The sequence below is a fragment of the Gasterosteus aculeatus genome, chromosome 20, assembly GCF_964276395.1.
Source record: "Gasterosteus aculeatus chromosome 20, fGasAcu3.hap1.1, whole genome shotgun sequence".
Lineage (NCBI taxonomy): Eukaryota > Metazoa > Chordata > Actinopteri > Perciformes > Gasterosteidae > Gasterosteus > Gasterosteus aculeatus.
This window is the reverse complement of record NC_135707.1, coordinates 2,845,856-2,863,519: the sequence shown is the minus strand read 5'-3', so window position 1 is coordinate 2,863,519 and position 17,664 is coordinate 2,845,856. Positions and strand designations below refer to the sequence as shown.

The 17,664-nt window shown below is 47.4% G+C and overlaps 1 protein-coding gene across 1 annotated transcript; it reads right to left on the bottom strand.

Moving 5' to 3' along the window:
• Positions 1 to 2,909: 2,909 nt before the first annotated feature.
• Positions 2,910 to 16,496, bottom strand: rspo1 (R-spondin 1). The gene is made up of 6 exons (XM_040166200.2): positions 16,085 to 16,496; positions 11,932 to 12,579; positions 10,300 to 10,494; positions 7,963 to 8,106; positions 7,627 to 7,848; positions 2,910 to 4,684 (listed from the first exon to the last, which is right to left on the bottom strand). Exons 2-6 carry the CDS (start codon positions 12,026 to 12,028, stop codon positions 4,479 to 4,481), a joined length of 864 nt encoding a protein of 287 aa, XP_040022134.1. The 5' UTR covers positions 12,029 to 12,579; positions 16,085 to 16,496; the 3' UTR covers positions 2,910 to 4,478.
• Positions 16,497 to 17,664: the final 1,168 nt, after the last annotated feature.

The following is a 17,664-nucleotide window of genomic DNA, read 5'->3' as shown; positions in this document are numbered from 1 at the left end:
TTGTTTGCAATTTTCTGGAAAAGCAAAACAAATGTCTCTGAATGAATGAAGGACAAAATACAGGTTAGCCTACTTCTTCAATATAGGGATGGAAGCAAACGTCTGATATAAACACAAATATTTGTGGGATGACGTGAGTTTTTCTTTTGACGTTTTCCTGGCCCCCCCTCGTGGCCTTTTCGTGCATTGCAGCCACTTCGCAGCACGAGGTCCCGTTTTACGCGCCTGAGAAGATGAAATGAATGACATGACATTCAGCTGTGCCCTGCTCTCCACTGTCTCCACCTTCGCTCTGTGGCCAAAAGAATGACTGCGCTCTGCACAGAACTCAATCCTCATGTAGTACCGGTTGCTTCCACAAGGCGGCAGCACACTTCAAGTATCACGTCCAGCCTTCTGAAAAACGTCTTCTAAACGTTTCTGCTCCCGAATCAGAGCCTCGCACACATTTGGGTTAAATCAAGCTTAGTAAATAGAAACTAAATCTCGTGCATGAATCAGGTTCTCCACGTGATTATCATTTCTGGGAAATCCCACCTTTCATTTTTTGCCTCTGACTCAAGGGTCAGATGATACTCCAGAAATGTAGTCAATGTCTCTGAGACAGCTGAGCATCTGCCATTTATCCCCAGCTGTCCAGATGTGTGCTCACCACACAATGCACTCTAATGCATCACCTTTGATTTCTATTTCTTTTTTTTTTTTATTAGTTTTATTTTGTATAGCCCAAAATCACGAATTGCAAATTAGCCTCAGAGCTTTACACCCCCACATCAGCACAGGGATACCTCCCGATGGAAAAAAGGAGAAAAGGGGAAGAAACCGTAGAGAGGCAGAGAAGAATCCCTCCATCAGGATGGACGGAATGAACAAAAAGATATGGGATCGGTTTTGTCTTTCAACTTTCATCCCATGCAGATTTATCTCCCTTGGCTTCCCTAAAACATTGAACTAGTCGTGTTATTGTGATGTAACAGCCCCACTTTTATAGATATCTGTTGCATATTAACATGGCTGCCAGTGTTGACAAACGGCTTTCTCTTTGTAGATGTTTCGGATTCAAGCTCTCAGATCTGGAGCCATCGATGAGGGTGGCTGTGGAGCTTGAGCGATGGTAAATGATCTCGGATCAGTGGGTTCGTCGACTGGACATCTCCAAAGGGCGATCTCTTAAAGCGTGCGTAGTGGATGCCACCGTGCAGGGAGTCAATGGTGGTCCAAAGGCTTTATGTTACCCCCCTCCTCCCCCACCACGGCTAATATTGCTTTCTGCATACATTTGACAAGACTTGACTGAAACAATGAATAGAAAACAGAGTTGAAACGGTTAAATGAACCCAACATAACCTTCTGGGGTTATTTATCGATAACGATAGATAGATAGAGTTTTATTGTTATTGAATATGACGGGATATTTTCTTGGTCCTCATTGCATCGGACAGATCTTAATATCTGAAGAGCATATCTTCAGTCTTCCCAGAAATAAATCCTCGTGGCCTCAGATCTTTCACAGACCTTTTTTTTTTTTTTACCATTTCTGGAGCTTTCACCTGCATCTCTGTCACATGATAAAACCTGAGCTCAGAAGAGAAGCTAGCATACCAGCATTGACATTATTTTGGCTTTCACGGCCTGAACAGGATTCAACGGGAAAGAATAAGTGGTGGTGGTGTCTACAGACCTGCGAGTCCTTTTGAGGGTGATATTGGGCTCTGGTTGTGAGTTGTGGTGGTCTAAAGTAATGAAATCATTCGATGTTTTGGATCTTGGCAAATCAATGGTACCCATGTAGCCCAAAGATGTACCAGTCGTTTCTCTGGGAAAACACGGGAATGGTGGACTACAGAGGGGAGGGGGGGGGGGTCGGGGAGGGGGGGGAGCTCCAATGGAGGCCTGGGCAAGAATTTATGGTCAGGAAGAGCGATGAATGTGCAATTTACGGAGCATACTCTACCATTCCCCCCCCCCGCCCTCCCCTTCGGTAATGAGAAACGGCTGTTTTGTTGTCGGGGCCCACGGCATGGTGGACCCCCCCCCCCCCCCCTCCTCCCCCCTCCCTTCTGGCTATGACACACCATTAGTTTTTATTTCTGTCTCTGCTTTTACGACCCCTGCCTAGGCGCCAGCATTGGGCCGGCGATCGGCACCATCGCACCATCTAAGCCCCTCGGCTTCCCGGGATGGCCTCCTGCAGCCCGGAGAAGAGCATACCACGAGCGCTGAGTGCTCTCGGCTGCAAGATAGCATCGCTCTCCCGCCACACTTTGTTTATTGTTCTTCTCTGAGGTTTTTCGAATTTAGAGTTCAGTTCAGAGAAGAAGCGAAGGATACTTAGTGGTTGAAACTTTTCCCTCTGGTCAGATCGTAACGACGGGGCCAGAGTGAAAAGACACTAAATGGTCTTGATATGAAGGGATTTGCTTAGTCTGCATAAACGGAGAAACATTTCTGTTATTGTTGAATCAATAATAAATAATCACCAAAAAGGATCATTCACTTTAAGTAATACAATTTCATATAATTGTTTTTTCAAGTATACTACTAATGATAAATGCTGATATCTGAGATTATGTTAATACGACAAACTGGGCCACAACATCAACGGTCAGACTCGCGCTGGTCGGACTGCGCATGTGAATCCTGATTATTTGACCCATTTCATATGGTGAGCACACCTGAACTCGTTTTCAAACGAGTAAAGTCAGTATGATTGTGTCCTTGCGTTGGATCAGCCGGACTGACGCTGTCGCTTTATTCCTACTAAAAAACGTCTTCATTATTCACAGTTCAAACATTCTTTATTTTTTTAATTTTCTCTCACACTCCTGTGGAATCTATGAAATGCTGTGTTTTAGCGGCCGTTCCTTTTAATATACACATACACATATAAAACACGCCGGGAATGTCACTTTACACAAAATAGGACTTTTAATAAAGTGAAATGTTACGAAAACCAATGGGAATAATTAAAATATTAAAGTGTAACCCAAATTGTAAAACAAAATGATCCAAAACAGAACAGTCTTGATAAAATGCGTCACATATGAATACATGGGAGTGTATATGTAGCAATAGCATAGACTGAGAATACCTTCATAGGCCACTGAAATCAAACAAAATCAGTGTATGAGTGAAGTTCAGCTTCATCTGATCTTTATTTAGGCTTTCACAGAATACGCTATACATGATGATGCTTTTATGATAAACACAGTTTGAAATATTCGCCATCGTGGTATGAATGAATAATGTAGCGTGCAACCTCTCCAGAGACAAATATCTCGTGCATAGCAAACAGACCCATTTGAAAGACTTAAGGATAAAAACATTTTTCTCTGTATCTGTAACGTCATGAAGCCTTTGGAGTACAAAGGTGTAAAATGCTTTGCTTGAGCAGTAGGAAACATGGTTGTGCAAAATCCTCAGTACCTGTTGCAGACGGACTACTGAGCAGCTGATTTTGTCTCTTATGTGATTATCTGTGGCTTGTATTTACTGCATTTTATACATATATATATATATATTACTGTGCATCTGCACAGAACCTTTTCTTTCAATCTATGGGACCAATATTAGCACATACGTGCACACCTAAACACACATGGACAAGCCACTGAGTTCCTTGATTCCGTGCAGAGATGCACGCAAAGTACTTTAGGTGGAGACGAACACACGCACACACAGACGCACACATGTTTGCATGCACAAAGGCGCACACATGCAAATACTTTCTGTTGCTTGTTTTATGTGCAGAGTTATTGTCTGATACAAACGGCAACATTTAAATCCGAAACAAACAACCGAGCTATCGAATGACAAAGGTTTGTGTCAAGACAATGGGGAAGAAAATGAGCCAGTAATTCTCTTAAATCTTCCCTTTGGCTTCTTTTGTTACAAATTGCCTCCTTGAAATAACACACTGTGCAGAAGACCGTTTGTCCTCAACGACCGCAAAATGATTTCCAGTGCCTTTCTTTTTTGTTTCATCTCACAACAGGAAATAAGGTACATACGACTCAATGCTATTCATTGTCTTTACATCACGTAAAGCTTGTGTTGAGAAAGTCCATCTGCCGCTCCTCGCAAACACAACAACAAATGAAGAACAGATTGTGATTGAACTCGGACCGGAACATAATACGTCAGAGACCAGAGGAGAGAGAGCCTTCATTCCTTATCAGACTTCCAGCCCGGATGCTGCGCAGGGATCTGTTTTTAGTTCAAGATGTGACGAAGATTCGACGACAAAAAAACGCAAAATCCTCAACGCGGCACCGCGGTCCAGCAGCGTTCCCCCTTCGGGCTGGCGAGTGACGCGCCGAGTCTTTTCCGCACGACGCCGGCACCTTCCAGACACGTTCGTCTATTCGAAAGCACTTTGTGTTGCGGCCGTCCTCCAGTCCTCTTTGCGTCTTCCACAACGACGGTTGAGGCATCGTCTCTGCTCGTCCCTCGGCCCCCATCCAGCAGGCCCGTGCAGTTTAGCTGACGGAGCTGGTGGTGATGCTGGCAGCTGTGGTGCTCCTGCTCTGCCCCTTTCGCCTCTTCCCTCCTCCTCCGCCACCACCTCCGCCTCCTCCGCCTCCGCCTTCTCTACTGCCATCTTTGCCTTCGCGTCCTCGCCCGCGTGCGTTCTCCTTCTCTCGCCTGTTTGTATCGTCTTGCCGGCCCGCCTTGCTCTTCCTCTCTGAAATGAAAATGCATGGGAGATATTATTTACATTTCGCAGCATTTCTCAAATAGATTTCCGTAGGATGTCTGTCATCACCAGATGTTGCACGTAGCCCCTCCGCTTGGCTAAACAAAACGAAAAACATGGATTCCTGAGGGATGAGAGCGGAAGTCTGGATAATAAGCGATGTGTGTTGGATCAGCGCTGGTGGTTGTGATTATGTGGTTTCTAATGGGGGCAAAACAACCGTCTGTGAGCCGCGCACATCTAGTTAATGAAGCTACGTCTAGTACGGCTGCAACCACCGTATCACAAGCAATCAATACACAATAAACCACCCGAACAGAATGAAACATTACGACATATCTAAAGTCGTTAAACGCTCCGCACTGAAGTATCTCAAAACCTTTGGCTCAATTGCCATGACGTTTTGCAGAAGCATTCGTGAATCCAACGACTTTACTTCTCGCGCCGCCGTGAGCTCCGCATGTTCTTCACGGCAAAAGCTTCTTCCCAAGAGGACTCCTCCCATCTACTCTGTGCTGGTACATGAGGTTCCACCCATGTCCCTCCATCGCGCCGTGGTCATCTACACGCACAAGAGCTCAGAGGTTCCCGCTGATTTCAAAACGCGGCACTCGAGGGTCGTCGAGGGCCCAACGCGAGCCCACAAGGACGTGGTTGAGCAGCCGCTCAGCGGGGCGACGGACGTCGAGTGTCAGACGCCCCGTTGTTTAGGCTGCACTCAAACGTATTTGTGTACGTGAGGGTGTGCAGTTACGCTGGAGGATGTTTGTTATGAGCTTGCGCGTCGAGAGTCTCCGCGCATCTCGTTAACTGAGTGAACACAGGCCAATGGCTGGACAGCGTTCACCACGCGTGATGACAAGAGCCGGGCCCATGGCGCCACCGCGTTTGTGTACGGCTTCGTCGTGAAAACTGAAGGTCTGTGTTTATTTCCCTTCCAGGGTTTTTAAACTTGTTGTACAAACAGCTGTGGATCTTCGGTTTAAGCGCACGGGAGAAGAACAAAAAGTACACAACCATCCTCAAATTGTGTTTCAACATAGCCGGCGAAAATCATTACGCAGTGATGGATGAAGAGTGTGGACAGACTAAATACAGGTGCATCACTTCCAACTGAGAATGTGAAGGCTCAGCCTCACACAGTAGTGCACAAACACAAATAAATCCCCCTTTGAAAGAGCAATTAGTGACTAAATCGGTGAATCAGTGAAGAAATCCCACTGGTGAGCTGCACTCAAATCACGCATATTATGTGCAGCATATTTATCCGTGTCGTGTTGGATTGATCGAACACATCGCTAAAGGAGCACGGAGCCGTAACGGTGTGAATGTCCACCAATGAGGCCCAGTGAGCCCGAGTGAAGAATCCTCCCACACGCTCACACATCTGAGCTGATGTCAAGACTTAATTACTCCTCCGACAAATCACAAACGGAGCCAAGAGTGGGGGACTCCATCAGTTTATGACAGCCCTGATTGTACTTCCCCCCCCCTCCTTCCAAGCTAAACACTTTTGCATGACGAATGCAGTAACACGTCCAGGGAATTCTGTTTTTCGCGTGAGACCCTTTTTGTGCAGCTTTCGGGAAAAAGTTTCAACGTTTGCAGCCAAATCAACACAAAGCGTGAGTTCTGCAGACCACTAAATCACTAATGTTATACAACATCTGCCCCCTGTGTTTTATGTAGCCAGCCTGCCAGCCAGCTCCCACGGATGAATCCACAGCTGGCCTCCCTTTTTAAAAAAAAATTGGTGACAGAGAGTTTACCGATATGAAATGGTGTGCCGGAGTCTTTTTACCGGAGCATTTTTGAAGTAACATGCGTCTTATTTCCAAAAGTGTTTGGCGACATAATGAGAGGAAAAAACTGATTCATGGGCAGTCGACAAAACGCTTCCATGACTCATCACTCGTCAGTCGACACCTCACATAATAATCCGTGCGTAGCCCTTTTCGTACGGCAGTTCGTGATATTTCACAGATCGTTATTCCTCTGAAGCCATGGAAAAACGTTTTTCGGACATTGTACACTTTCTTCTAATTTTAGTTGGGTTTTTTTATTGTGCTGTGGCCCGTCCGCTGAAGATCGCGGTCCTCACGTGAGCCTCCGTCCCTCTAGACCAAACATCTCTACGGGACCTGTTCCTTCCACTCACAGGATATTTACTCACAAGCATGGAGGCAATTCAGGCGCCTGTCGCACAGCGCGACCTCTTTAGAGTTGTGAACATTGTGTAAATGATCCTCAAAGCGTGCTGCTATCCAGTAAAAGCTTTGAGTAGAGCTTGTTAGCAATTCTCTCAGTCCTTTAACATCCCAACATATCGGCCTGCGAATCGTTTCCTACCGTTAAGGACAAAATGTTTAAAAGCAAATAACCGTTGTTGTTTTTAGTTGCTCCTCTCCATCCAATAAACTCCACATCTGCAGCTCGCCAGCTGCCTTCTGGAGGGCGAGCGTGACTAATGACCTCGCCGTGGAAGTTGACGGCGGCCGTCGACTGTCAACCTGCCGCAGAGCAAGCTGCTGTGTGGATGACAGGAGCCCAAGCAAACATGTCACGGGAGTGTAAACCTCACGCTTCACCGGCCTTCAGAACAAACAGCCCGTTTCTAGCTCTGATCCGGGTCCAGCCTTGCCGTGCGTAATACCCGCCCCCTTCATCTGGCCCGCTCGTAGATTGTGTTTATTGTTTACTCTGTATCCCCCTGCGAGCTCGGGCCAAACCGAACCCCAAACCAACACGAGGCAGCTCGGCAGACACGCTAGCGGGAAGGCGGGAGGGGGGGGGGGGGAGGCCCTCCGGGTGTCGGGTCTCGGTTCCGCCGGTCGGGCGTGTGAACCGGCGCTTGATCTTGTCTTTAACTTTAAGTCATCGTCTCCACCAAAAACTACCGGTTTCCCGGAGAGTGTGTATTTTGCGTTTACCTCGCGCGCACGGCGTCTTGGTCACGCTGCACTTCCTCCTCTCGACCTGTGGGGCGCAGGTCTGCGAGGGCTCGGGGGCCGGGGAGGCGTCTGGGCTGTGGACCTGAGAGGGCACGCGTTCTCGAGACTGCGAGCCTTTCTTAAAGCCACATGTTTTGTTCTTCTTCATGCAGGAACCCCATTGGCTCCACTCGCCCAGAATGCACTCGTCAGCACGTTGACCTGGGCGGGATGAAAAAAGAAGAGGGGCCTGCGGCGGTGAGCGAATGGTCCGCCGCGCTCCGGCGTCGCGTATTCTCGGGCTTCAAAATGAGCGAACGGTCAAAGGTCACTCACCAACACACTCCATGGACTCGTTGGCGGTGCGCTGGCCTGGCGGGCAGCTGACATAACATCGCCCACTGTGTGAATACAAGCCCTCCTTACATTTTGTGCAAAAATTGCGATTGAAACACGCTTCACAATTGTCTATTTTACATTCTGAAAGACAAAAAGAGAGGATCAAATGAAAGGATCAAATCATATTAGTCACATCGTGTCCGTGTTCAACATCTTTTATTCTTCAAATGGAAACATACAAATATCTTGTAATGGATCATTCATGGCCTTGTTGGCTGAAAAAGCAAATGGATCTCCAGAGAGAGAACAGAAGGAACTTGGATTGTGTTTTCTCTGAGAGATTTATTAGTGATTAAACAACACAGTCTCTATTTAGAGAGAGGACCACACTTCTCCTCTTAAAAACACAGGCACCACAGGCATTGTTGTTCTGGCAGGCTGGTGTGAACGAGTGTAGCCAGGAGTGTATGCTTCAGTGGCTTTTCTTAAGAGTTGCTGCAGGCTCATTCAAATCTCCTAAATCAAGAAAAGACGGAAATTCGGATAATTACAAGCACAGGAGGATAAAAAGCAGACGTCTAAAGAGAACCCAAAAGCTTTGACCGTCCTCGTTCTCATGGAAAAGACAGCTGAGGAAAAATGGAAATCTGCATGGTCCTTCTAATACTTCATTTTATGGAAATGTATTCGGATCTCGACTTTCTTTATTCTTGTTTAATAAAGTTTAGCTCAGCAGCCGGGACACTGCGTAGGTCAGAAATGACGTAACGCTGAATCCTCACTGGGTTCTTTCCTCCTGCTGCCAATTACTAGATTCAAGCCCCAAATCCGACAGTACTGATGTTTGCAGCTCTGTAACGTAAGACAAACGTTGAGAAAAGGACATTGTAAAATTATACGTATAAACCAAGAAGAATTTGCTGAGGAAGTTAAGACCTCACAGTAACAAACCAGCACGGGGACGAATTTGTCTAAAATATGTGGTGCATTAACACGAATAAAGATGTTGAATGACTGATAATAGTGAGATACGTATCTAGTTCAAATTTGAACGCTTTTCACTTTTTCACTTATTTTGTGTCTTTTTCGAACAATGAATAATACCTAAAGCAACTGTGTGTGCTGGTGATTTTAGCTTCTGTTTGTATTTGTTTGAACCTGTTCATGCACACAAAGACTCTGCATGTGGAGAAATCCGCATTTTTTTTCACATCAGTTTCAGTTAATGTTGGACATCTGTGTCCTGCAGTGGAATGAACACTGTCTGGTCTTGGACTTATCTCCGTATCGACCCTTTAAAGTCCTGGTCTTGTCGGGGTGGTCTTGATTACCACACTGCAGCCTACATGCTTTGAATTCCTTGGACATATCTACGCGGTGTTCTGAGCTGACCGGACGGCGCCCAGCAGGTGATGGAGCGTTCGCCGTTACGACCACGGAACCGAGCGCTGGGGCCTCGACTTGGACTTTTACGCGATGGCTCAAGATGCATCTCTGCTTTGGGTTTAACCGGAGAGAAAGTCTGACGGGACGAATGCACCCAGAAACCTCTCCGCAGTTACCAAGAAGATCGTAGGACTGCTTATGTTAGCGAGCGAGGCTGCGCCCGAAGTAAATATGTTTAAAAGTAAAAACATTACAAACTGTTTGAGATCTAGCATGAACTTTGCACACGAGGGTCAAATAAAAACAACACAAACAGCCTCTCAGAAACAACGCAACTGAGATGTTTTTGTTGGGATTCGCTTTGCGATCGTGTTTTCTGCCCCACGCCCAATAAGAAACAGACTGGCTTGCTGGCAAGCCTCGGCTAAAAGTACGGGACCAGTGGCACCGGAGCCAACTCTGTAACCACGCTCATTCCTCTGTGGGTAGTCATGTTTGATCCTCCTTCCAAATGAGCCAAAAATGTGCCAGTAATCATTATGAAGAAGCTCGATTCAGTGGATAACTGTGTGCCCTTCAGCACCAGGATTAGTAGCAGCAGAAGGATTTCATCTGGCGGCCTTTGAGCGGTCGCTCACAGGCATCGACAAATGGTGGCAGGGATTTGTTATTAACAGGAACGCAGAACGTGGAATCGCTTCAGTGAATAAAGAGCGTGGCAATTGGTAAATCGTTATTGCTCGGGTGCATATTTTAGCTATTTGCTGGACGCACAAAGTGGCGCAGAAAAGTGGACGAATTGAAACAAGACAAATAAAACCAGCAAGGTGTCCCTCCCCTCCTCCGAACGGCCCCCATATCGAACGCAAAGGACCGAGACAGACAGCTGGTTTGGGCCTCTGCACGCTCGGTTGTGTTTGGTGGTACGAAGAGTCTACGCAAACTCACGGGTGCATCTGTTGTTGCCTTCTGGGTTCCTCATCCCAAAGTATCCCACGGGACAGGAGGCGAGGCACACGCCTATCTGACGAATGTCGTTGCGCTCCAGGAAGATGAAGAGCTTGGGCCTGCATTTAATGCAGCCGTTGTACTCGGAGCACCGGTCGCAGCCTTTGGGGCAGGATGGCGGCCCCTCGGTGCTGACTGCGGAAACATGGACATAGAGCCAGTGAGAAAGGAACACGTTAGTGATAATAATAATAATAATAATTCGTTGCCAGAATAGTGATTTGTATAACATATTGCTTTGGGATTTTACATTTGAGTTTGAGGTGACACCGGGTGCCTAATCGATGAGCAAATATGATTTCATCAAGAAAACACAAGGGGGATTTGTCGACATTCTGCCCATGAGAACAACATTCGGGACTTTGATATTTTACTGGCACCTCCTCGGGGTCCGGCCGTAGACCTTCCGGTGCTTTTTTCGCTCCAACAGGCTCGAGTTGCAGCTTCATCTAGGCGAGGGCCCGGCCAAACATCTTTGTTTGAGCAGTTATCCACTGTTTACTCCAAATGCTAGCCGCAGATCCTTAACAGATTTTCATTTGGAGAAACCCGAGTAATTGGGGCTGACAGCCTCGCAAGAGGCAGTTAAAATCTGCAAGAGAGTCGTTCGAAATAAGGCAACGGACATCAGGCAAGGCCTCTACTCGGGCGAGTCAGACGGGATCCAAGCACCAAAAAAACTACAACGATGACAGACAAGAAGAAAACACTGCCAGGTTTTCACAGCAGGTATCGTTCTGCCTCAGAATGGGTCATTGGATGGTCCCAGGCCGCGGCCAGTAGCCATAGAGCCCATCTTTAGAGAGAACCATCTACGTGACATTCAAGATATAAAAGCCGTATACTAGATTTGTAAATTTTCTTCCCACTTGCATATCTGGAGTGAAAAAGCCGCCGCTTCTACATGACGAATGACCCAAATCCTTCCGGTCCCCTTTACAATGGCACACGATGCCTCCACGCGTCACAGATACAAGTGCGTGTGAATACCTGACGAAGATTCTACTTCACAAACATCCGTCCCAGCATGTGTGATTTGAACAAAACCACATTTGTTACCTTGGCCGGCCAATGTGTTGTACGAGAGTTTGGGCTGAGCTTTGGCATTGGCCGAGAGCTCCTCGTGTGTAAAGGGAGAATTGTTTCGAAGCTGACGGCAACACCGGCACCGAGGCTCTGAGGCCAGAGAGATACGCGGCGAGTCCGGCTGAGCGCCGTCTCTGTGGTTGCATGAAAAAAGCTGTCAACAACACGGGCAGCACGGCCCAGTTCAGAGCTGAGAACTGTCCGATACTCAGCAAAGTGATGGCTTTGAGGGCGAATCTATCAAAAAAACCTCTATAAACAGTCCTAGCACACGTAAAAGCTTTACACAAACTGAGAGGCATAATCTGAGAAGGAAGAAGAAAGACGAGCCACTGAACCCAGCGTAACCCTTGTAGGGAAAAAAAAACAAAAACAGGAATGACGGGAAAATAAACAAAACGTTACCTTTTCTCTGCCTGTTAAGCGTTTACGAGACATGTGCCTTTGTGACCGCAGGAAGAAACCGAGGTGGAGCGGAGAACTCACCGCGCCTCTGCCTCCTCCCCCTGGAGGGCCGCAGCGCATCGCCGTGACCCACGGAGCTGACGAAGACCATTGCCAGCGCCACCAGTCCCAGCTGCATAGTCCCCTCCTGGCCACGCAGGGTCCCCCCTCTGCGACCAGATGGATCAGACGGGGCGGGGGGGGTGGGGGGGTCCCTCCTCCGTGGGACAGGTGGATTCCCTCCGCTGCCGGGACCAGACGATCCCCCCGCTCTGTCCTGCGGCGCCTGCTCGTCTCTCCCTTCCCTCCCCAATCTGTGCGGGTGGGTGGGTGGGTCGCAACTAGCGGCCGCCGCGGGGGCGAGTCTCTGCACTGGAGGGGGATGCTGCGAGTCCGAACGAGCCTGTGGCGCAACGAGCCATCGCGCTGGTGGGGGGGGGGGGGGGGGGGGGTGATACTGGCAAAGGGAGTAGACGGAGGAGGGGCTGGGGGGGGGGAGGAGAGGAGGAAAAAGACCGCGGAGGAGACGGGTGGACTTCTCGCGGGTTCAAGCCATGAAGGTCGGGAGGAGACGCTTTCCTCTCAGCGGGGGGGGGGCTTCCTGCTCTGGGGAGGGCTTCGGGCCTGCAGGTCGGAATGGGACGGATGGTTGCAGGTTCTTGACTGTGGGTGATCACATGTGCTTGGAACCTGCTGAGCAGACAAGAGGTTTGGGAGAAAGGTTGTTACAGGTAGATGACAGGGAGGGAATTCTGGAGGAAGCCTGCTTGCTCTCCTGCAGAGAGTTTGACGAGATGCACGATGCTCTGCCGGTATGATGGATATAAAGTTAAAAAAAGCAAAAAAAAACTTAGCTTAGCTTAGCACAAAAGCGGGAAACGGGAAAACGGATAGCGTGACTAAACCGACCTACTTCTAAAGCTGAAAGAATACAACATTATACCTTGTAAAATGAAAAACTGCACCAGACACGCTGACTTAAATCTGAAAATCTGCCGTAAATCGCCGAAGAAGTGAAAGCAACAGAGAGGCGATGGCCAAAGATAAGACAGCAGAAGCTGAACGTGGCAAACGCCAGGAGCTACGCAGACTAAAAATACAACATTTACAACAGAAGGAAACATTTTTTAACCTTAATTCGTTCAAAAACCTGCCTTTGAAATTCCATTACCAAAGGAAATAGTCTTTGCGCTAAGCTAAGCTAACCGTCTGTTGGTGTGTCATGTCTATTGCACAACTATGAGCTTCAGGTATCAAACTTCTCATCTAACTTTCAGCAAGAACAATAAGCATGTTTCCCAACGGTAGCAACACGGACGTATTGTTTGGAATAAACTCATGACTCAAACCCCCCCCACAATAACCTTCACGGTCGGAGCATTTCAGTTTGTATTTGGACTTTGCATGATGAATTGAGCGTGTTTCTCCTTTGAAAATGCAGTTGACCGGGAAACGCAACACACACTCGGCCCGAAAGGCTTCGTCGTGCTGAGATGGTTTTTAGACAGCGTCGTTCGCTGCCTGTATTTACAGCTCTCGTGTGAAGAGGACACACGGAACATGTTAGGATCCGAGCAATGGGAGGTCCTCCCTCGCAGCTCTATAAAGGAAAATAGAACCATATTTGGCTGTTGATTTGATTATGGCTCTGAATCACACTGAGGACGAAGCCATTTGGTGCATCTGAACACTCCAGCAGGCCACATTACATTATGAAAAAGGGAAAAAAATGATTTCATATTTCACCATTTCCATTTAAACTCGACTGATCCAACAATTTCACTAATGTTCGACATATCATATAACTAAAAAAAAAATAATTAGATTATTTATACAATACAAAGAAAAAACATGAATGCATTTTATTTCGCAGATACAGTAAGGTCCAGACTGATTTACAGTCAATTCAATAATGATAGTGAAAAGATGCCCTCGAGTACAATGTGTTAAACATCAATGTGACATTTCCTCCTGTTCGAACCGAATAGAGTTTATAAAGCCGCTTGAAAAAGGCCAAATGAGTCAAAGAATGCAGAAATTTCTCAATCCTAAAGAAAGGGAGTTCCCTTTGCAATCATAACAATTTCCATGGATTCAACTTAAACAAAAGCAGACGACAGAGGCACGTGCATCCTCTCCTAACTGGGAAACACTGCGGACTCTGTTCCCCGCCGGCGGGGTCGACTCGCTTCTCGGCGCCTAACAACTCTCGATGTCATTGACGCCTCTCGGCTCGAGTCCTATTTACAGGCGCGGGCCGAGCGAGCGGCCTGCTCCCCCAGAGAGGGATTCTTGGAGAAGGGGACGCGCTGACGCCCCCGGATCGCTCCGAGGCCGGCGCTGAGTAACTCGCCACGTGTGCCAGAGGCTCTTTTTCGCAAGCCAACGCTCCCACGACGCCGCGCGAGCCGCCAGAAGCCCCCACCCCAGCGCGTCCAGATCTGCTCCCAGTGAAGATGTCGGGGGTCCGACCGAGAGGTGGCTTAGGGGGCTGATGGTCGGGGTGCCCCCTGTGCCCATCCGTCTCCGGGCCCCTCTGCCGCCAAACTGCCTGTCCACGTCCAGCTGAGCTCGGTGAAGCTGAGGCCCCCCGCTCATCAAGCAGTCAGGAGATTAAATTGCCTCCTTCGTAAAACCTAAGTTTGATCTATCAATTATTCAGGCAGTGAAAGGGAGCTCCCACTCCCACTGGGTAGTTATCGAACTGGAGAAGACAACAAACGTTGTGACTTTTAACTGAACCTGTTTCCCTTTCGACGCACATTTGTGAAACTGTGCAAAGATCACCAACACGTGAAACCTGTGGTGCGACCCCTTAATCTTAATCCCACGCAGACAGGAAGGACAGTCCCACCTGCTTGAGCAAAACGCAACAAGGACGGGGAAAGAATTTCATTTAGAATTATCAATGCTGCTTTCAAATAGTTTTTTCTTTCTTTAGAGTTACAATCGAGTAAAGACAGCTGTAATTTCTGGCTTTTAAATCAGCTGATTTTTTTGTATCCCATCACGTGGGACCCAGACACGGCTGTGGGAATTCAAGGGTGATTTCACCCACGTTGACATAATCCATGATTTTCATGTTCAAGTCCCAAAACTCTCCCGCTGAGAAAGAGAAAAACGAGACGAAAGAAACGACGCGGAACAGAAAAGGCCACTAGGCCTTTGAGTGAAACGAAGGAGTCTGCTCTCGACACCTTTCAATGTAAATCTTAAAGGCCCGCCTGCCTCGGCTGTCTGTTGAGAAACACCTGGCTGCGCCACTGGCACCAGAACAGAAGCCTCGGCCATTTTGGTAATCGCTTCCAGTTCCTCGGCTCGGCGGCTCGGAGGGTTTTCGGGCAGCGAGGGGTCAAACGTGCAGCGCTTGAGAAAACACTCAGCGCTCTCACGCAGAGAAGAACATCACCATCGTGCTCTTCGCCCCCAATCAAACTACCAACAGGCTCCCTCCCTCTCTCTCTCTCCCTCCCTCCCTCCTTCCCTCTCTCTTTGGGTTTCCATGTGAGGCTTGAGCTCACTCAGCTCCGGGGGGGTTGATCCTGTACAGCTCAGTTGAGCCTGGCTTTGCCTCTGAGGCTCCATGCTGGATTACAGATGTTTGCATCGCACTGCTCCTCTGGAAGAAGGAGGAATCCAGCGCAGATCCTCTCCCCCCCCCCCCCCCTGTCCCCCGTCCAACGTCTCCGCCTCACTGTCCTGCCCGTCTCACTTAGGAGCTGGGGAGGCCAGCACGAATCGCAAGAGGATGACTAGGAGATAAAGTGTGGTGTGTCGAATGTTTTCCTAAAGAAAAGAAGACTGAATATGTCCCACTCTTAAATTCAGATTAGTCAAGGGAAGGAAATCTCAATCGGTATGAATACGCATTTTTGGGCAGAATTTGGGCTAATAAATATATTTTAGGGAAAGGTCAGCCACACATGAGGAACGTAATCTCACATTTAAATGATGTACCAGGTAACATTAAATAAATCAGGTTTTTAAACGGAATATACTCAATAATTACAATCGTCATAATAATAATAATTCTTGATCATCACGTCAAAATGTTTCGGGTACAATGAAGTAACACAAACACATTTCAAGATCTTTCCAGAAATACCCTCGAGTTAGGATATTCATTTATTCATAAGAAATTGCGAACCAAAGCTTTACCTCGGTTAATAGAATTGTAAAATGTGAATTGACCCACCTGCACAACGAGGATTACTGCTGTTCATTGAGCGGTCGGGACTCAATTTCCTTATTTATAAGAGAAAATCCGTTACTCGTTTGGTCGCAAAGAACTCCTCCTCCGCGATGCCCCCATGCAACTTTTCCCTGTCACCATTTAAAAAGACACATGCTTTCATTTCTCTCGCATCTGTCTCAATTTCGAGGCGACTCCCTGGCAGCGTCTCAAGTAGATGCGCAGAAAGAAAGAAAATGCGCAACGGATTAAAAGTCCGCCAGTAAACGATTATGCGCATTAAAAAAACGCGCATCTTACTCCGATGAACTTGAGTCACGCACGTTCTCAGTCGGGCTGTTTGCACTAAAGATTCCCCTGCGAATTGCGCAGCTTAAAGTCCACGTAGCGGCGTCCTGCCGCATCCGAAGTGGCAGAAACAGTTGCAGAGAAGTGATATTTGCATCCCGGCTGCAGCCTGCCAGCGGGCCGCCTAAGCCCCGCCCCCCCGCTCTCACTCAGAGGTGAAGCGCTTGTGGTGGACTCGTGCAAGTGTTGCTTCAACCGCTATTATTCTATTGCAATTCACGTGCATTCTGTTGATTTTTAAAGATGTTTTTTTTTTTTTTTTTTACCTTCCTCTGGGCCTTCAATCCGGATATAAAACAAACACAGGTACGCCTCTAAATGACCTCCAGCACCTGAGAAGGATTTTTATATGACTCTCATCCCAGTTTCATGACCCCTATGACCTCTGACAATAAAGAAAAACACCTTTTTCTTTCACTCGAACAACCTTCTCAAGCGCAATCTATGACGACGTATACGATGCAATGGAGAAGGAGACAGTTCTTCCCACACACATTGTAATCAGGTTATTACATATTTTCAAATCCCCACAAGGTTTTAAAACATACAGTTACTTTATGTACGTAGTATTCGATGTTGTGTCACATCACTGCAGGTTTCAATCCAACCAAGATTCATGCAATCAAGATCATTATGATGAGATTGCTCATTTAATCCGCTGTTCCTCTAATAACAATAAAAAAATGCAATCAGAATCAAAAAGATGAAATATCCCAATCTTTTTAGAACTGTTAATAATGTCAGCGTACATCCATTGTATATTTGCAAATAGCATGGATTTTTTCATTTCCTTACTATCCAACAGGGGGCCATAAACAACACTTCTTGGAGACCTGCATTCTTTGTTGATAAATGTCCCGGGCCGAACGGTGAGAAGGACTACTGGATAAACACCAGGCGCATTCACTTACACTTATCCTGCCTAAGCGTTTATCCTGAGAATTAAGTCACCGTGCAGGCTGCTGGGTTGTTGTTTTTTGTTGCACAGTGGCCAAGAAATAAACAGAGCCAGAGTCTTGAAAATAACACATTGCCACTTTATTTTTTACAAAAGCTCGGGATGCAGTTGGATGTCTTCTGCCAACGCGGCAGAACAGAGATGATAATTTACTTTAAATGTCGATTGACTGTTTCGAGCGTGGCTCACGTTGTACGTGTTTTTTATTTGCCGAACGCGGCGACTCCCAGTGGAAAATGACGAGGGCCTCTTCTCCTTTTGAGTTAGTTAGAAAGAC